This window comes from Dreissena polymorpha, chromosome 10 (genome assembly GCF_020536995.1).
Source record: "Dreissena polymorpha isolate Duluth1 chromosome 10, UMN_Dpol_1.0, whole genome shotgun sequence".
NCBI lineage: Eukaryota > Metazoa > Mollusca > Bivalvia > Myida > Dreissenidae > Dreissena > Dreissena polymorpha.
Genome location: NC_068364.1, coordinates 89,644,370 through 89,666,636, shown reverse-complemented (window position 1 = coordinate 89,666,636; position 22,267 = coordinate 89,644,370). Strand labels below are relative to the sequence as shown.

The window sequence follows — 22,267 nt, the reverse complement described above, 5'->3', positions numbered from 1 at the left end:
AAGTTCGCGTTAAAAAAATAACGTCATTTCGCGATTGACCAATAAAAAATAGCGCCATTAAGTTCCGCGAAAAACATAACGTCATTTTGGCAACAAGTTTATGACCCGAAAGTAGCGCCATGAATATTCATGTTTAAATTTGCATACGAAGTGGGTTCATCGGAAAATGAAAAACCGGTCACGTGAACAAATTATCCAATCAGAATGCAGTATTCATATGAATGTGACAGAAAATGTAATTATATACCTCTGAAAATTGAGTACCAAAGGACTCTAGGCTATGTGAGTGAGTCATTGAGTAAGTCAGTAAGTCAGTCTGTTAATCAGTCAGTTAGTCAGTCAGTCAGTGAGTCAGCCAGTGAGGGAGTGAGTGAGTAAGTGGGTAAGTCAGTGGGTAAGTCAGTGAGTCAGTCAGTGAGTCAGTCAGTGAGTCAGTCAGTGAGTCAGTCAGTCAGTCAGTCAGTCTATTAGTCAGTCAGTGAGTGAGTCTGTAAGTAAGTCAGTGAGTCGATCAGTTAGTCAGTCAGTGAGTCAGTGAGTGAGTCAGTCAGTGAGTCAGTCAGTGTGTTAATCAGTGTGTCAGTCAGTGTGTCAGTCAGTGAGTCAGTCAGTCAGTGAGTGAGTGAGTCAGTCAGTGAGTGAGTCAGTCAGTCAGTAAGTGAGCCAGTGAGTGAGTCAGTGAGTCAGTCAGTCAGTGAGTGAGTGAGTCAGTGAGTGAGTCAATCAATGAGTGATTCAGTGAGTCAGTGAGTAAGTCAGTGAGTGAGTCAATGAGTGGGTGAGTCAGTCAGTTGGTCAGTCAGTCAGTGAGTCAGTCAGTCAGTTAGTAAGTCAGTCAGTGAGTCAGTCAGTGAGTCAGGCAATAAGTAAGTCAGTAAGTCAGTCAATTAGTTCGTCAGTGAGTGAGTGAGTGAGTGAGTGAGTGAGTGAGTGAGTGAGTGAGTGAGTGAGTGAGTGAGTGAATCAGTCAGTCAGTCAGTCAGTGAGTCCGTGAGTCAGTCAGTGAGTCAGTAAGTGAGTTGGTCAGTGTGTCAGTCAGCCATTGAGTGAGTGAGTGATTGATTGAGGGACTAATTGAGTGAGTGAGTGATTGAGTAATTGATTGAGTGATTCTGTGAGTGAGTGAGTGAGTCAGTTTGTGAGTCAGTCGGTCAGTCAGTCAGTCAGTCAGTCAGTCAGTGAGTGAGTCAGTGAGTGAGTGAGTGAGTCAGTCAGTCAGTCAGTCTCAAAGCCATTCATTTATATTAATTGTTTCATCTTCTATTTTGCCAGAATTTTTATTAACACAAAAACAAATTATATTAAAGTATGTAAAGAGCAATAACCAGAACATTTTTTATGAAGATCTAATTTTGAAATGCATTTTGGTGATGATAATCCTTAGTGCGAAATACAATCATACAACAGTTCTTTGCTCAATTGTGCGAAACAATCGCTTGTAATAATTATTAGCTTGGCATAAACCTGGCATGCTGTTTAAATGCTCAAACGTATGGGTGATCTGTTTTTATATTTATTTGCTTGGAATACGACCGTGTGAAACATGTGTTGATTAGTTTTAATGAAATATAAGTATTTAAATGGAGAGTTTTAGCAAATATTTAAATATTTTGTAAATTAACACGTACTTACACATATTTCAGTTGGAGACAGACAACAACTTTGAAATAGATGCTACTCAAGAAATGAAAGCACGGAAAGATGCACTAAATGCTTTAATTGAGGAGTCTAAGATTCTACATGAAGAAAACATAAATATAGCTGAAAATACAACAGCAATAAAACGTCGAATAGCCGAAATTGCAGTTGTTCAGGACAATCATATGCATTGCATTACGGATCATTTGACGAAAATCAAGTGTCAAATGAAAAGTGTCAAAGAAAAATATAACAAGACCGCAGAGGTTTTGCTTCAACATTAAAATGATTTGAAAACTATCACGTCTGCAATCGATCAACATACAACGTGCTTTAATAACCTTCAGCGGGTAAGCTTATATACTTTTATGTGATTTCAGTAGGACAAGTAAAAAATAAGTAACTTATATAGTTTTTAATAAGGTATTGTTTGACGATATAAAGATAATGCATGTTAAATATAAGATTGAAATTGTTGGCACTCGTACTCCAAATTGCATACTAAATGATAATATATAGCATAATAAATCATGGTAAATATCATTCGTTTTAATAAATTTAATAAAGGCATTACAAAGTTTAAAAAAAAATCAAATCCAGATGAATTATGTTTGCATTATAGGGATAATACACGTTTCCGAGGGCAAGATCATCTGCGGGCACTAGAAAAATCGGTTCAGATGATCATGTCCGAGAAAATGTGTATTTTCGCTATTATTGCATAAAAAATCACACATACCAAAATAAATTAAAATAACATTGAAAACAACATGTCTTGTTAATTCGACATCGACAAAATAATTCGATTATTTCATATGACGTCATTCAGTTAAAGGTTGTGTTTTACATATGCCCCACTCGGCCATCATCAGACATGACGAGGGTTTACCTTCGGATAGGCGTTTTGTCGATTTAAAATGTGTTTAAACAGTGGATTATGCAAAGTTGAAATGCAGCCGCGCTAAGTAAGAAATGAGGAATTATTTTGGAATTTACTGGTCGTGACGGATAAATATATCGTCAGAATAAGTGATTGTTTTTATAGATGTTTCTTTCGTACATGTCTATCCCATTTCGTTCCAACTAAATTTTTTAAACATTAATACTTCCAATATATCGTAACTGAAGTATTTCAAGAATACAGCAGGAGCGTTCAAGGTACATAACCACTTACATTTACAGCATAGTCGTTTGAAAGTATTGAGTAAATAACCTTAACTTCATTGACGTTGTCAATAAATAAAGTTGTTGTCATGAGAGTGCAGATGGTATAATTTGAAAAGTGGATTGAAATATTCATTGCCTTTATCCCTTCATGCATGAGGAAACTGGTGCTTCTTCAATTTCCCATTTATGCTTGGAAAGTCGTCGAAGGCTAGAGTTATTAACAAAGTTCATAATAACTTCATTGAATCCTATGAAAAATTGGAAGTAACTGCGCTATGACCAGTTTATGGATATGAAAAACACATAACAGGACTTGAACGGCACTTGAATCGCCTTGTTAATACACAATTTCTCCCGTTCAAGCCCTCTTTTTGCCAAGTTGTTGCACCCCGCCAGAATGCATTATAGATAGAGTTTATGCAATAATGAAAAATCCAGTTTTTCACATTTCGATCGAAACGTTTCAATTTCATGGGTTGTCTAATAATCGTGCCAAAAATCGTAAAAATTTCGCCAAAAATTAAATGACTTTAAATACTTGCATATTACATGTCTCAATCTTATGTCAAATGTGTGCTAGTCACTAATTTTGGTTTCGTTATGCTAAATTTACTGAAGCATAATTTTGGACAAAAATGTAAACCCGAAAAAGCAACAACACTCATCAGTTTATGTATTTTATTCCCATGGTCTGTTCTAGGATGTAGATGAAATGTCACGTGAATCAACAAACACAGAACAGAAGTGAGTAAGATTACTGTACTAATAAAAGAATCAATTTAACGTTAAAGGCGATAAAAAAACGCAGCTCACGTAACACATACTAACACATAAATACACTATACAGTTTCCTTTTAAATACGAAAGTATCTTTAATTAATAAAAATAATAAATACCTATGTTCATATTGCCATGCCATTGCGAATTTTTATATATGCAGATTCCGCGAACTTCAAAGTATAACTAAGCAAAACATCGGTGATGTCAATGAAGTATTAAAACAGATGTAACTGCAAAATACAGGTACAGGCACCGAAGATATTCACAATTGTACATTTCCCAAACACCTAATACATCTGAACAGCACGTTCGGCTTATTAATTATGGAATCTCAGATAAATTGGGAAAATGAACTGTTTTGGAAATCCAGAGCTTGTTCTTATTTTTGTTTTGATTTTACGGCTATTTGTATGTTTATTTCGGATCCTGCTGGGACTTTGTATTGACTCAACATCCATGTCCCTTTATCGTTTCCAAGATTCCCCTGATCGAGCACAATTCAAAACAAGGTGACCACTATTTCTCTACATCGATAATGTAATGGGGTTTTATGTTATTAAAGTCAATTTAATTCATAAGATTCCCTGGTCGATGCGGTTTTAAGCGCAGGGGCATATTTGAACACACAATTTGCAAAAGAAAGCTGAATGTACACAATTCTACATACCAATAATGCAATCTAAACGAAAGGGTTGATAGTTATTTTGCTTTTATAGTTTTTATTAACAATTTAATCCGTTTTGTATTGGCAATTATAATAACAGAGGCATGATTGAAACAAACTTGGCAAAGGGCTATTATACTAAGTTAGTACAGTACAATTTAACATGCTTAGTATTAAAGGGATCTTTTCACGTTTTGGTAAATTGACAAAATTGAAAAAAGTTGTTTCAGATTCGCAAATTTTCGTTTAAGTTATGATATTTGTGAGGAAACAGAAATACTGAACATTTACTATGGTCTAATATAGCCATTATATGCATCTTTTGACGATTTAAAAACCTGAAAATAATTAAGCGTTGCAACGCGAAACGATTGAATAGTTTGAAGAGTTCTGTTGTTGTCGTTTTATTTTGTGAAACTACCAAGATTGCTTATATAAAGTATAAAATACGTCACTCGTAAATACTTGGCAGGATGACCGAGCGGTCTAATTGGTTTTTACTCCAGGACTCAGGGGGTCACTGGTTCGAGCCCTGCTGCGGGCTACTTTTTTTCATTTTTTAATTTTATTCTCGATTTTTTACTGGAGCTTTTTAGATCCAATGTTTAAAATTATCAATATAAAGCATTTAATGACAAACTTCAAAACATGCCAAAATCTGTGAAAAGGCCCCTTTAAACATCTAGTTTATGTACAGACAATTTATTTTAACCATTATACAGATTATACAGTATATATTAATAATCTGGATCGCGGTCAGTGTTGAACCAATTAGAATTATTTGGACATACTTTGTAGAGGACAACACTCGTCCCTCACATAATACCTATCAAAGGTGTGTGCACTGTGATTGTACAGACGTCCTCCTCTTATAAACTGCTGTCATCGACCCCTTGTGATCGAAACTGACCAAATTGTATACTTTACATATAATATTATATGGTACGTGGTCTTATACCATGGGTCACAGGCTGAGCTTGATCAGCAAAATTTACATAAAGTTCAAGGGAGGTATCAGCATGACATTTCAGCGATCTTTGGATATGCTTCCAATTTTTTTACCAAGCACTTACTCACTATAAAGAGAAGATTTCCATTGAAAACCTTAAAATATCAATTCGTTAAGCTAGTGTCCATAAAAAACCACTCGCAACACAAGTTTTCAGGCTTTGTAATGGATATTCCGCAGTATATATTTTAAAAACAATTATGAATTATTTATAATTCCATAACTTTATAATAACAAACGCTTATAATATATTAGTCATTTCATTATGCCACACAACAAGTGATGGTAACTGAGAACAGTAGTGACAATCGACCTACTTAAATATTTATAAAAGTATGTTTGCATGTTAAAGGATAAATCGGTCTCTTCTTTTACACCCAGCATAAAGAAATTGAGGATATTTGTTGAATTTGGTGGAATATCGATTTTTACTTACAAGTGATCATATAAAATGATAATTTCACGAGTGTCGCAGCGACGAGTGAAACTGTATTTTAATATGAGGTGAACTTAAATCGATTTTCCAACAAATCCAACACATTTTATTTGTATTGTATGCTTACAAATGATTGTTTTTGTATTTTTGCCATTCCGTACAATATAATTTCCCGTTGGGCGCCCCGAAATGTTATGTTATGTTTGTTCAAGGGAAGCTAAGCCGTATGTTTTTATAAACATTCAATGCAGACTAGTCGCCCTTGATACAATTGATGGTCAGAATGGGGAAACAAAAGATATATAAAACAAGTTCCGTAAAACAATGAAAATTACCGATAATTTTCACTGTTTTTTTTCACTGTGATTTTAATTCACTGATATTTCTCTGTTAACCATCGGAACTCATACAATAAACATTTGTATATGATGCCTAATACGAAAATTTATGCTATACACTCTGACGAAAACCATCTTCTTTTTCTACTTGATTCATATCGATTATAAGAATGTTATAAGCAGGTAAAGCAAAAATAGGTCAATTTTTATTTGTTCATGGGTGTGACGTACACATTTTGTTGAGAGTAGTATTCAAGTCTGTGTTTACATTTGCTAAAAATAATTTCACAATATTTTAAAATATCGAGTCCCAATTTTCAAATAAAAAATCTTAAAATTTTAAAAATATAACAGTGGAATATGAAAACAAATATTTTAGAGTAATGGTTGAAAACCAAGAAACTTTTGATTATCTTAATTTGTGGGATAAATTTTAACTTTGCTTTTATTTTAGATGAAGAATACAATTACAATATCAAGTAGGCTAAGAAAGAATACACAATCAAAAGCCGTATTCGAGTTTTAACCATAATTAATAATGTTTGCTTTTTTTGGCAAAACGCATTCACTGATGCACAAACATAACGCACGTAAAACCTACCGTGTTCGTATTCAATCTGCATTTTGTTCTAAAGAAAGATTTTCTAGATATTCAAAATATGGATGCCATGTTGACGAAGTTTAATGAATATTGATATTTAACCAATCTCATGTCGAGAGTTCACAGTTTTATTTTTCTTTCGTGTGAACAAGTTTTTGCTACCACCTGATCCAGTGTCGTATTCGGCCTAGAAACAATGTGGACAAATGTTCAAATATGAATATTTGGCTATAAATGTTGCCATATTGGTGCTCATGGGGAAATGTTGTCAAATGTTTACGGGCGAGCTTATAAAACGTTGATGCATAACATACAGAAACACATTAAATGAGGAGATTACCTTATTATATTTTTCATTCAATCGTATTTTCATATAAAAGACAAGCAAAGCAATAAAGGTATTTTCAAATAGCATTGTCAGTGTGTGTATATTTTGTTTCGCATTTCCAGCTGGTCTTGGAAAGGGTCCAGGCCTCCGTGAAGCCGTGCAGTGCCTCGATGATTTGAAACGTCCGATTACGAGAATCATTCAGTTCTGGAAGGACTTGCCTCAAACTGTTTTGCTTCTACAAGATAATATGCCGGCGACGTTGCAACTGAATAAAATTAAAATCGAGCAAAGAAGACACGAATTTAGGAAAGCTGTAAAAAAAATTGAATCGGTAAAATACATAATGTTTATCGAGTTATATTAAAGTATGTGTGCAGTAAATTTCATGATTGTTGTCATTACTTCCACTTAGAGGCTACTCTATTCAATACCCTTAGTTTAAGCCTATTTATTTAAGCTCTATTGCATCGAAAACCTAAGGCTTATTTAAATGCTCTATTTTTTACATAGTATTCAGTTACTGTAATAATTACTGTATTGAAGATGAGTGAAATTCTTCCTGAAACTAAGAACCCGAACTTGTCGTCTTGTGGGATGACCTAAAGAACGCTCGCGACCCCACCGTTGTATAGGCGTATCCAAAATAGGCGTATCCCGGAATGAGCCGAATTTTTAAAAAGGCACTAAGCACGGGGTACGCGCTTAGCTAACAGATTTGAATTCTTCCAACTAAACAACCATTACAGAACTAAATGGACCGGCTTTGTTGGTACCTACACATTCGCCAAAGTTTAGTGCAGAGACTAGACATTTAAAGAAGCATTTAACTCATCTTGAATACAGTTATAAGTACAGTAACTACATTATATGTCATATTAAAATTTTGACCTGTTTTACTGGCCAAGTTACCACTAGAACAACGAAATCTAGAAAATGACGTTTGTATGTAAAAGGAAATATTAATAGATAGCAATTTTACTTGGTTAAGCATAATTGTAAAATGTTTAAAGGTATCACATCTTTGAGAATTTCTGAAGGTTTCTAGCCAGTTATGTCTTACAATCAATCAATTGTTGTTTTAACGAGATTACAAGCATTCTATATTTCCTTTTGTATTTACTAAGCCATGCATCGCCAAATCCATAGCTGTACAAAAACGGTTTAAATATATCTCTTATTAATCCTTCCTATACCATTTTTTCGTTTTTACAGTACATACAAATGTCTCGATCTTCTGTCATAAAAGAATTGTATGAACTTACATGATGTTCTATACGTAGTCTTCCAAACTATCCCACTATAGCACTGCTAGTTACATAGTTATGTACGCCATGCAAATATTTGCAATATTGAAATGGACCATGTTTAAAAAATTCTGAAAATTCTATACCGTGTATTTTCGATCCATAAGTCAGAATAGGTTTGACAATTTATTTAAACAATTACAAATAATCTGTATATGCAAATATTCTAAACTTTATCTGATAGGATAAACTAACAAAGATAAATTGTTTCAAAGGTTTTTAGGGATAGCCGAGCCTCAAATTAACCCATTATCACAAACCAAACGCCCGTATAAAACGATCTCAATCAAATATACATGCGCAGACAGATATTGACAACATGAAAACCATGTTGATGTTCAACAGTCAGGTGAGAGCCGGATATGCATATAAAATGTTCAAATATTTTTGTATTTGTAATCTGAAAAATTAAAAGGACAATTCTGACTCAAAAGCTAACCTTGGTCATCAATTGTCGAAGACCTGGTTCAATTAAAAGTGGCAACTACAAACCAATTGACAACCATGATGTCAGAAGCCGGAAAAAAAGAAAGATCAAGAAAGCATACATTGACCTCGTGCTTACGTGACCCTAAAGCATGGTTTGAACATTTCAAATAACTTTTAGATAGAACAAACGTTTTAATCGTAGAAACAATGTAGCCTATTCCATTATCAGGTTCAATGACATGAAGATAGATGATATTTGCATTCTTGTAATTTCAGGCCTGGAAGAACTTCGAAAAGATCTGTAACGATCACGTCCGTGACAATGACACGTAGATTCTCAATTTGTATGACTTGCTACCGTCTTCTTTCAATCAAACGTCCATCGATGAAAGAATAGCCAGGGAGAGGGTGTTGCGGTCGGCTGTCAGCGTTACTACGGATGGCCACTCTGAGTCAGGAGGATATAATGAGCACAAAGGCATATGAGAAAATCCTGCAGGTCTATGAGCAGTTTACTTCCAAAGCCTCGTGGAAGATAAAGCAATGTATTCAATGTTTCAAACTACAAACGATTATTACGTCACGTTAAATCCAACTGAGTCAACCTTACTCATTACATGTAAACTGCATTGCACAGCAACCACAGTCAATGTTTCCACTAAATGTTTCAGTCGCTTTGTGAGTATTTGACCTTTTAACATATACATATTTTGAAAGTAAACTTATTTTTACGCGGTATGTACATTATATAATTGCTTCTTATCAGTCGTGCTCAAGTATGACATGAAATTGCTCATTAACTGCTCTTTTCTGTTACGTTTTATTTGCATTGGCGCATTGTTTTGTGATTAACATCATGAATAAATAATTTCATTGCCAAACACATTGAAAAACCAAATTTAAGACAGATACCATTATGTGTATAGTATTACAATGGATTTAATGCATTTACAACGTTTTCTATATTAAACGACATTGTTGAAATATATTTATATAGTTCATTAAGATTAAAAAAGCATGAACATTCTGAAAAGTTTTTATAAAACAATAATGCATGATAAAACTGAAAGCTTGCGAATTTCACTTCTGTTTCGGTAAGAAATTAATGTATGTTCATACGTTTCAATTCGCATAACAGTCAAAAAATTTACTAAATAAATGAATACATTCACTGTGAATGAACAAAAACTATCACTGACCACAAAAGTCAACGTCAGTAGTCATTTTTTGACAAAAAACAGCCGCGCAAGGTAGGTTTTTCCCCAATATCTTTGCTGATCATCCTCTGACTTTCATACGACCTAGTGCAGGCAATATGGCATGCATATAGCTTTCGATCGGTATATCACGCGTTTTGAGTGTTGCTCTGGTTTTCGAGAACACTTCGACACACATTTCCATTTAAGAAGCAAACGTCAGTAGTAAAATTACAAAGAGTCAGTGTTCTCGAAAATTAACGGAACTGTCTATGCTTTACCGGACGAACATATATTACGTATGTCTATGCATGAACAAACAAAAATATTTACCGGATAATAAATAAACGTTTAAAGAGTGAACACAAATATCGCAAACGTCAGTAGTACGTTTAAAAATGGCAAACGTAAGTAGAAAAAATATGCAAACCGCAGTAGACGAATATATGCAGGGTTTTCCTTCGACCATTTAGGGACTTCCACTACTATGTTTACTTATATAATGACATGTACTTTAGCAAGTATTATATTAATGTTTAGAAATAAATTTAGAAGCTTGATAGTATTTATAACCACGCACACGTTAGCACTGCAACTGTGCTGTATACATTAATACGTACGAAAAGTGAAAAAATTCCTTCCAAATTTTACGTTCGTGACCGAATATGGAAAATGATATGTTGCGAGCGCATGTAAATATACATGTAAATTTCCCCAAGAGTGGTCGCCCGCTGTTATAAGTTATAAAAATATGCCGTAAAATGGTTACATTACATTAAACTATGAATATTTTAAAATTTACTTGATTTACTTTACTCAATATTATTAGCAATTTAATTCTTTCGATAAAATTGACATGCAATATTTTCCAAAAAGTGGTCAATTGTTAACGCAATATTATGCTGCGTGTATAATTTTAATGTTTGTCCGGTAAGGTTGAATCACGTTGAAGGTTTGTGTTCTGTGCCGGCATTACAAGTATAAACAGGAATATAGCAACCACCTAATGCAGAATTAACAACTTAAATCAGGAAACGACATCATGCCATTTAATGTGTTCAACACCTTGTATACACGTAAATTCCAAATTATTAAAACAAATCTAAAAAGCAACCGCGATTGCAGATATTGAAAATTAAGGTGCAAATGGATAGTAATTGAGAGTTTGGGTATGTAGCCGTTTTTTTTTCACAAAAGCAAACAATTGCGTTATTTTGGTATCAATAATTATTGTGGTCAATAATACATTCCGTGGATGAAATAGACGAATGTAGACTGTATTGAACACTGATTCCAGATATTAATGAAAACATCACAGATATTCATTACTATAGCTTTAACTATCGTATAGATCGCTTTAACAATCGTATAGATCATATTTTCAATGAAAGCCCGAACACCACAACAAGTTCTTTGGAAATTCAGCAAACGGATAAATACAAGAACATCTAAAAAAAGCCAAGTACTGCATATTTTGTTACGGGCCCAAACCATCGTTCAGTAAATTCAACGAGTCCTTTAAAAAAAAACTGATGCAGTACGGAACAGATAATGCTTTGCAATTTTTAGCAGTTTTAATTTATTAACTGTTTATAAAGTACTATAACGATGATCATTCTCATGATTCCCGGTTTACATTAGAAACTTGGTCATATTTACTACAGACATTGTTTTGCTGGATGTCGGTCGGTATGTCTGTCTGTCGGTAGACCAGTTCGTTTCCGATCAATAACTCGTCAACAAATTGACCGATTGGCTTGATTCTTCCCATGTGCGTTGACCTTGGACAGTAGATGACCGCTATTGAAATTGAGGTCACTGGGTCAAAGGTCTAGGACACTGTCACAATAAGTGTGAACATTCTTTCCCATAACTCGTCAACGAATTGACCGATTGGCTTGATACTTCACATGTGCATAGGCCTTGGACAGTAGATTACCCCTATTGAAATTAGGTTCATTAGTCCAAAGCTCTGTTTAGGGGGCATGTGTCTCCGACCGCGGAATTCTTGTTTAAATCACATCAAACATAATTGAGTGCGAGTGTTTTGGGTTTACTAGTGGGTTAAGCCAATGTGATATTAGTCTTTTCTTTAGATTTGTTATGAACAACATTTATTAGTGGGTTTAACCAATGTGCTATAAGTCGATGAACAACATGAGCAGAAGTTTCGTATTTCCTGTCAGAAACTGTTTATCCATACAACATGCAAATGCGCATAGTAACAAACCTTAGTAAAAATCAGAAGGTTCGGTACGATGAGAAACATTGTAAATGATACAAATTACTACGGGTAGTAAGTAGCTTGTCAAAAGTGCCGATTTAAATACAGTTTGTGTTGTTATGTCTAATAATAACGACAAATAAAACATTTTGTAAAATCTTTTCTTGAAATATTGATGAATTCACTAAGAAGGCCGGAACAATGGATTCGCATACTAGTTATCTTGAAAACGTGTTATTGCATAATGAAAATACACTTTTGAATGTTTTCAATAAAAACATATCATGCTCACATTATTCTTCATAATCACATAAAAAGGTGTTTAATATCACTTTTAATAAGATTATGCTATTTATTTATATTACTTTTACATACAAAGTTTTCTTAATGTTTAAAATTACTCAACACGCAAAAAAAGTGTATTTCTCCCGCGTAAGTTTTGATTTATCTCTGATTCTCAATCCAAAAACTTAACGTATGCGACCATTCACCTACTAAATAAATACGGTAACCACAGCCAAATTTTCTCGAAAATAGGTATTTAGTTTTGGAACTTTGGCAGCAGTAATTGTGCGTCAAATGTATTATGTTGGCCAGTTAGGTAGTCGGTCAGAAAATATTCCAGATGAAAACCGGCTCAGTACCAGCTCTTCAAGTTCTGGTAACCGACCAACCCATAAAAGCCCTTAGGCCACAATTAGTTTGTTATTGTATTCTTTACACATGTGTTTTGTATTAAATGTGTTGCACATTGTGTTTGTTCTTTACACATGTGTTTTGTTTTAAATGTGTTGCACTGCGCTCTTCTTTCTAAACCAAAACAAAACATGGACAATCACAACAAGATACATGTTGTTTTTATTTAAAAAAATATGTTATAACATAGTTCATTCAATCGGTCATAAAACATGGATAAAACGTTATGACTGCTCTATAATAATTCAGTATGTCATAGTAAAATTGCAATAGTTCTTACTAATTCTGTGAATCATCTAGTACAATGACAAAGGAGAACGCATTCGTGTCGTAAATGACACTGACATTTAAAAAAAAAAATGTGATATAGCATGTTTGACATCATAATCACCACACTTAAAACTTATTGAACAACGAAATACAAACATTCGATACTACTAAACAGATAATGAGAAGTGTTCATGCGCTATCATTATTATCAATTGTTTTTTAAAATAAGCAAACAGATAAAAAAAACAATCGATAGGTCAATGGTAAAGAAATAACGTTAATGTTCCTCCCCAAACGCGGAGTCGATGTCATCCTCTATAGAGCATATCAGAGCCTTCTGCCTCGCTGTTCTGTCGGCATTAGACATGTGATCGATAGGCGATGACAGGAAGTTGTACAACTGCATGATTTCAGTGTCACTTTCCTGGACGTAGTCACTGCATATCTTGCCAAAGAACTGCCAGTCCTGTGACAATAATGTCCACATTATCATGTAAAAGTCATATGATAGCCTCCATATTTGTTCAAATAAAATAAACATTCTGGAATAAATAATTTGAAATATCAGAAAATACGATACAAATAATAAAGATACTTACTGCCTTACACATGAAAACGTGCATACAGGTTTTGAAGGTTTCGTTTTCTGATTTGTTAAACTAAATCTAACATTAAGGAAAAAACATTCAAATAATCAGTGCATACGATACAAATAATACAAATACATATTGTCTTACACATGAACACGGTCAAAAAGGGTTTTTAGGTTTAGTTTTCATGATGTTGTTTTTTCAGAGGACATGACAACAAGAAATACCTTTTCAGCCCTACTGATGGAATTCTTGAACCGTTGTGCGTATCTCTCGTCTTCAATTTTCTTCAAGTAAACTTCCCCGGACCGTACATCCTCTTTCAAGTACTTCAGAGTAGCAGCCATGTTCTCCCAGAACTGAATGATTCTCGTGAACTGACGGTCCACGTCCCCGAGATGAAGAGAGGCCTCCCTGAGACTTTCGACATTGCCAAGGCCAGCTAAAATAATCAGATTATACAATAAGAAGCTGTACACTCACAATTTTATGTACACATACTTATTGCACTTCAGGATAAACATGCACAAAATGACATACCAGCCAATAAATAGTGTAATATGTTTACATAATGTTAATATATCCGGGGAAACATTTGCTTGAAACATATTTGAATAGCATGCCGACATAACAGTCGCTCGAGTAAGGCGATAAATCCCAATCCCTTGACCGACTTACCTTTTGTAGTGTACCCAATGATAGATAGTAAATAAGAAACGACACTACTTGAAAATAATCAGCTCGGTAAAGCTTTCTAAAAATAAATAAAAGTGCATAAGTTTCATTTATGGTAAATACAACAAGCCCTTTTACCTTGTTGCATACTGAGTTCTTTCATTTTCGCCAGACGTTGATGCGCTTCTTTCCTTTGCTCAGTCATACGTTCCACGACAACACGGCGTTCTTTCTGTGCCCTGTGCACGTTGTCTTCTGCGGTTTGGTATCCCTTCATTAGCTCTTTGTACTTAAAATAAAAAACAACACTTTTTTGAACAATTATTTAACTAATTTTAAACAATTATTTAATTAATTTTAAATATGGCACATAATTTTGCAAAGTCATCAGCGTTCGAAGACGCCCAGACGTTAAAAAAATCACAAAATTAATGTATACAAAATTAGCCCACACGGTATTACGTGTTTTACCAAGGCCATGTTCAGCCAAACACATTTTGCAATATATATTGACAAATGTTTCATTTATAATATTCGAACCAAAACGTTAGACTAGATTGGATTCAGTAGATGGACACAATGTACGCATCATCGGCTGAGATAATTATATGAACTGCATTACACACTTTCAAACGTTTTACAACGAACAACGAAGTACTGTTCAAGCGTTAACCGTCAGCACTGTCCTAACATTTGTAACTTTAGTGTAACATCTGATCCGCGTGTGTTCTGCCTGAACGCCACAAATACTCATGTATTCATATTTAAAACACATAAAAACGCATTTCAAATGGCACACTATGTATTACTTACCCTGTCTTTCTTCTTGTCTCCTTTAAACATGCTAGTGAACAAGTTTACTGCCTTCCCGACAACCTCTAACACGACTCCGACGCCACCCACCATGGCCGCGCTTGGCCGAATGCTGTCGTCCAGGAATGTCTTGTCGTCATCTACTGACATATCACGACCTGCACCCTCTGAAAGAGTTATATCACACAAGACCGATTGGTTAACCCTTTTAAAAAGTCTAAGCTAATGAAGGTTTCTTTAAGCATTTTTTAATACTAAATTTAGCCCTCTGTGGAACGCATCACTAACTTTAACTCCATATCATCCTTATTTACTGCACACTTACTTCCTACCTGCAACTTGAAACATTCGATCTCTCTGTCCTTTCAAGGACTCTAAGTCTTCTTCCATCCTTTTCTTTTCTTCTTCAAGTTCTTTCTGAGCTAGTGATGCAGCCCTGGCCAACGCTTCTTCTCGCTCCATTTCTACCTGCAGCCGCTCGCTTTCTTTGACGACATGTTTGTTTCTGTCATTAACAGATGCCATATTCCTTTGTACCTCTGTTTGCAGGGTTAGGTAGCTGAAAATATACACACATATGTTGATGAAACCCCATATTTGTTTTAGTAATTATCACTACTATCAATATGCTCACTTAAAGGTTGATTTGATACGTAGCGTTCAATATCAGCCATTTCTATATGTAAGCATGTATTTAATTGTGGATCAAGATATGCTTTTATTATTTAAGCTGTCAAGTATGTTGTGTCCTTCAAAGGGACAAAATAACATCCAGTGTGATCAAATATCCGCATTTCTTTTAATTTCAGTGACAACCCAGAACAATCAGTTGAAATATTTTAAAATAATGATTAATAAGCCCCGACCTTCTTGATTCAATTGCTTTTTTAGCTTTTCTCTCTCAGAGATGCATACCTTGACCTCGTGTCTTCTGATTCCTTTTTCATGGACTCAGCATTTTGGATAATCTGACCAAAGGCGTCGATAATGATGTCTCGATCCTGGAAAAGACAATAATTTCCTCAGAGTGTGTAGTTATATCATTATAATCATCATCATCAGCTTAATCATCATCATCATCATTGACCAGTCCGGCCGTTGGAGTGGGAAATGAGGGACGACGACACATAGATCCTCTGACGGCCTCAGCGACGACCTCTATCTAGCGTGCCCTGGAACACAGTCTTGCACAGTGAGTCGTGCCTGGTGACGTGCTTAAACTAAATCAGCTTTCGTCGTTGACAACCGCATAAAGGGATTCTTGAGGGCCAACCAGTTCAGCTATGGCGGATCTGATGTACTCATTTGGTCTCTTGCTCAATGTAGGAGATTCGGAGCAGTCTTCGGAGACACTTGTGTTAAAAGGAATTCAGCCTGCGTTCTGTGTCAGCGTAAAGCGTCCAGGTCTCATTGCCGTAGAGTAGGATGGATACCACAAAGGACTTGTAAAGCCTCACTTGGTGAGGAAGCTGATAGCGGTGCTTTTCCACGGCGTGCTCAGTCTGCCATCGCTGCGGTGCCCATGGCGATTCTTAATCGTTCCTCAGCTCAACGGGTGCCATCTTTGGACAGGGTTGCTCACAAGAACTTGAAGCTGGTTACCTATTCTAGCTTCTCGCCCTGCACGGTGATGTCTGCATTGGCATTGTTCTTGCTTTTCATAATGATCTTCAATTTTCCCTCTGACAACATCCAACATCCAGCAATATCTTTCTCATTCAGAGAGTTTGTTGGTGATGTCTCTTAGTTCACTGCTGGTCCTCCACATAGGGTCAATGTCATCAGCGAATCTCAAATAAGAGATGTTTCTGCCACCGGTTAACATTGAGGTGAGGTGGTATTAGATGCTCCCTTCATAAACTTTTCAATGAACATGTTTAACAGTACGGGGGAGAGCAGACAACCATGACCGGACTTGCCATACGCCTTGGGCCACTTCTCCTCCCAGATATTCTGGCAAAGTGGAACTATCACTTATTCTCCCTTCTTAACCAGCTCCGAATGGACGTTGTCCACTCCAGGAGATTTCTTTGCTGTCAGACTGCGAACTGCCTCACCCACCACTGCATTAAGTATGGACGGACTTAAATTATCGTCTTCTAGTCAGGCATTGTACGGTAGGAGACTGGGGTCTGGTCGAAGCGGGTAGTTATAAAAGTCGCTGCAGTATAAAGTCCACTTGATTAAGGAATACGACACACTTGGTTAAGACATTCCCGTCAGCGTCTTCTATTACACTTACCTAAGTATTAACTGGTTTTCGTAAAGGGTCTTTACGTTATGTAGGCTTTCTTACTGCTGCGTGTGGTCAATGTTTGTCAATGCTGTTACATTTGTCCTAAATCAACATCCCCTTGGTCTCTTTCATCTTCATCCTTATATCCTTGTTCACTTTCTGGTACTATGACCTAGAGTCCTGGCTGGTGTACCTCTCTCTGCTTTTGTCCCAGATGTCCATGATCTCGGTCGTCACCAATGGCTTGTTCTTAATCCTATTTCTCCCATAGACTTCTTTGTCTAACGACAGCAGGACTTTCTTGATGTGGTTTGTGATGATATCGATGTCACTCTTTAGGATGATAAGGGCTTTAAACATATCATCCATCTGTGTTTGAAATTCCTCTGCTATCTCTGTATATTTGAGTTTCTTCAAGTCAAATAAAACGCTATGGTTCTTGGTGATGCGCTTGATTTTTAACTTCAGCTTGATGATCTGCTCCAGTACACATTCTTGTGTTTTAATTGTTGATGCTGGACTTGAAACGTTGAGCTGCCAGAACAAAATCGATCAGGTTGTTAACTACCCGTTTTGCAGTTCTGGACGGTTCTTTTTGGGTACAGAGTATTGGCCAGGGTAAGGTAGTGGCTTCTGGCGAACTCAGGAAGTCAGAAAGTTATTTATATGTGCGCAAATAATGATTCAAATTCAAATATGCAACCATTACATTTTATAAAATATTGCGCAGTTATGCCAGATGGTTGAATCGTGCTAGTAATAAAGAGTTATATTTATAAATGTAAATTAACAACTTCTGAAAACGATTTAAATTAGATACTTACTTTACGGTAAACATAAATTACAAAAGAAAACTACTTTTTTTAAAGCAACGATTTTTTTTCATCAAACATGCCAACCATTTATGTAACATGCCTGCAAATCTACGGCGTCCAAAATCATAGGAATCATTGTCTTGAGTATGTGACCAGCAGTCACTGTAAATTTTTTCATCAGGCCTGACGTCAGCAGGTGCTGTGACCGCGCTGCATGCGCCGTCATCCGAACCTAGCAGTCCAAAACATAGAGCAGAATAAGTCGTTACTATAACAAACATACGTAAACATAATGTGATTTTTTAAAGAAACATTAAACAGTTTTTGTAGCGCTTTTGTGAACTAAATAGAAGATGCCAACCTCTCTGGCGACATCGGGGTGATCCGCCAGGTTCAGATAGGCCAGCTCCAGATAGTTGGCAACCTCGCGTTGTGCATGATACAGCTCTATGGCCGCTATCGTCTGTACCATCTTCTGCTGCTCGAGAGCATTGGAAGCCTTAATTAAATAATAATAATAATAATAATTATTATTATTATTATAACTATTATTGCTATTATTATGTTGATGATACTACTACTACTACTTCTACTATTACTACTACTACTACTACTACTACTACTACTACTACTACTACTACTACTACTACTACTACTACTACTAATAATAATAATAATACACTACTACTACTACTACTACTACTACTACTACTACTACTACTACTACTACTACTACTACTACTACAACTACTACTACTACTACTACTACTAGTATTAATAATAATAATAATAATAACAATAATAATAATAATAATAATAATAATAATAATAATAATAATAATAATAATTAAAATAATAACCAATCTGAACCATTTTTGAACTCGGGCGAGATTTATTTTGAACAATTTTTCTGCGCAAGTTTTTCTTTGATTTAACAAAAAAAGCGACTTCAAGACTTTACACAAGATTCCACTTTAGCCATTTGAGGGAAACTGCCCCGATACGCGGCGACATGTTTTAAACAGATCGAAATAATTTTCAAGTTTCGCCGAAATATTTTAAGAACAAATGTTTCTCACAAGTTTAATGAAGTTTAAATTTTAAATTGTACCTTCTATAGTGTTTACGACATTTTCAATTGACCTAATGAAATAGTGTTTAACGTCATGCGGACCAGATTCAAACTTGGTAAAAATCTCATAAAGACAAATGTTCTGACCAAGTTGTACGAAGATTGAACAATAACTGTCGCCTCTATAGTAACCATGTAAACACTGACGACGCACGATGACGACGCATGACGCAAGACTTACGACAAACGACGAACTAAAGGGAGATCACAAAAGCTAACCATAAGTAGGTTGTGCTCAAATGAGCAAAATATAATAATAATGATAATAATAACAATTTTTAATAAATAATAATTATAATAATAATAATAATAATAATAATAATAATAATACTAATATTTGTAATAATAATTATATTTATTACTTTTTATTTTATTTTTTATATTTATTATGATTATAGATTTGTATTGGTAATACAAACATTAGAAAAAGAATTCTCTTGGAATAAAGAGCGGAAACAAAAGAACGTTGGCCTTTGGAATTGAATTGTAAACTTAACCGGAAATCGACAATCATGGGATGTACACAGCTTTTTATTGTTTATATGTGATATGCTATGCAGCAAAAACAAAAAAGTTATCGTTGTAGTTATGATATTTGTGAGGAAACAGCAATACTGAACATTAACAATGCTCTAAAATATCCATTATATGCATATTTTGACGTTTTAAAAACCTGAAAATTATGTAGCGTTTCAACGCGAAACGATTGAATTCGAAGAGTTCTGTTGTTGTCGTTATATTTTGTGATTCAACGAGGATTGCTTATTTTAAGTACAAAATACATCACTCATTGCTGAGCACGGATAGCCGACTGGTCTAGGCGATAGATTTTTACTCCAGGGGTCAATGGTTCGAGTCCAGTTAAGGGTTACTTATTTCTTAAATTAATTTTTTTTAATGGAGCTTTTTTGAGCCAATGTTTACATTTATCAATATAAAGCATTTAATGACAAACTTCAATACATGCCAAAATCTGTGAAAAAGTCCCTTTAAGTATGTACGTGTGAAAACCTCATTTACTCGAACCATCGTTACTTTAGTATTGTGTCATCCTGATACGACATCGAGTTAAAGAGGTGCCACGGTAATACACACGTTTATTCAGCAATTCATCAATGTAGCTAAATCTTCTCTGTACATAATGGTATTTTAACACCGCTCTCAATAACATTTCTTGATTGATACCTTTACAGAAAGTACGCCTTCGTGAAAGATATGTATATTTAACGACAATGTACAGTACCTGTATTTGAATAACCATTAATTAAAATTACAACACACATTCAACGAATAAAGTACATTTAATACGAATTTCGCACTGCTTTAATAATAAAAAATCAAGAGCCATCTTACCGTCGGCGTTGCGTCGCTCGCCATTCCAGATTTATGTTTCCAGAACTGCAAACAAAATTCGTACAGTCAGATATGTAGAAAGAATTTCGAACACCTGGCTTTGTCGAGCGCTGCGCGGGGTTTTATATCGCGTGCAGTCTATGTGCTGTCTGCAGTTGGAAAATACTTTCAGTTTCGGTGAAATTAACTTACTTTTAGTTTCTTATTCTGCAGTTGGAAAATACTTTCAGTTTCGGTGAAATTAACTTACTTTCAGTTTCTTATTCCAGGCTTCGGGGTACTTGGTTTATGAATATATGAATAAACAGTATCGTACAAGATTTTATTTTTTTAAATCAGAGTTTATTTACAGGTCCTACCGGCCTCTTCACGAGGTCTTTGAGGTCCGACCTGATATCGTACAAGATTCGCGCGCATCAGGTTTTATTTTATCGTTAAGTCTTCTCTAGAATTTAGACTGTCATTTAAAGGAACATATTATAATATCACTAAAAGCCGGAGAAATAGTACTAGTTGTAATACTACTAGGAGCAGTAGGTGTAGCAGTAGTAGTTCTATTTGCTGTTATTGTCGTTGTTCATGTTCAAGAAGCAGAAATAATAGTAGCAGCAGCAGCAGCAACAACAACAACAATTACAACAACATGATTAACAGCAGCGGAAATAGTATCAGAAAATTAACTTGCCAGTCGTGTGTTATTCTAATCCGCATGAAATATATTCTCTTAATATTGTTTGTTATTTATTTAAGCCTGGTCCACTCGAAGAGCATTCAATATGTAAAATATCTCCTCAAGACCGCAATCCCCTCAATTCCGAATACCGGTCATTCTTTGGATCAAAATTAGGTTTTTCCATACGTAATTGTACCTCTCTAAACCGCCCAGGGTTGGTTTATCGCACCTCAGACCTAGTGTCAACAAGTTGTGAATAGTGGATTAAAGACGCGTGAAATTGATAAAGGAGGTCGAAAAATTTGCAAACTGTAAATATCGCAAAACAATTTAAAGATACTTGTCCTCTGATGTACATATCGATCAATAGAGGTGTTTATACTGATTATAATTACTGATAACAAACAAAGAGTTCTTTAGTGTGTTTTGTTTTTGATGTAGGAAGCCATTCAGGCTATGATAAACAAGGTGTAGAAGACTATTATGCGTGGTAGATGTTTGAAAAAACAGGTCGTTCTTGACATGTTTTTCAGTGTAAAAAGGAACTAAATTAAACTAACAAATGGATACATATGCCATTGTTTGTTTTTCAGGGTGCACTGTTTGATTTATGTTGTGCTTTCGAAACAACAGATTAAGTGACATGTATTGTTATAATGTGATGAAGAATGAATGAATGTTATATGTAAATAAACTATTACAATTTGCTGAAAGTGTTTTTTCCCAAATTAGAAAAACATTAAATGTCCCCTCTAAACCGGAATCCTCTCTTATCCGGAATTTCCTATCGGTCCCGGGGATGTCCGGTTTAGAGGGGTTCCACTGTATTTGTATACCAGACAATGGAACAATTGATATCTTACTTTGAATCGAGGGTTGAAAACACCCAGCCCGGCT

The 22,267-nt window shown here is 35.2% G+C and overlaps 1 protein-coding gene across 1 annotated transcript; it reads right to left on the bottom strand.

Moving 5' to 3' along the window:
* Window positions 1-12,957: 12,957 nt before the first annotated feature.
* LOC127848217 (uncharacterized) lies at window positions 12,958-21,401 on the bottom strand. The gene is made up of 10 exons (XM_052380540.1): window positions 21,383-21,401; window positions 20,698-20,742; window positions 18,574-18,711; window positions 18,313-18,444; window positions 16,077-16,162; window positions 15,494-15,720; window positions 15,162-15,328; window positions 14,487-14,637; window positions 13,901-14,115; window positions 12,958-13,549 (listed from the first exon to the last, which is right to left on the bottom strand). Exons 2-10 carry the CDS (start codon window positions 20,719-20,721, stop codon window positions 13,361-13,363), a joined length of 1,329 nt encoding a protein of 442 aa, XP_052236500.1. The 5' UTR covers window positions 20,722-20,742; window positions 21,383-21,401; the 3' UTR covers window positions 12,958-13,360.
* Between the last annotated feature and the right edge of the window lie 866 nt (window positions 21,402-22,267).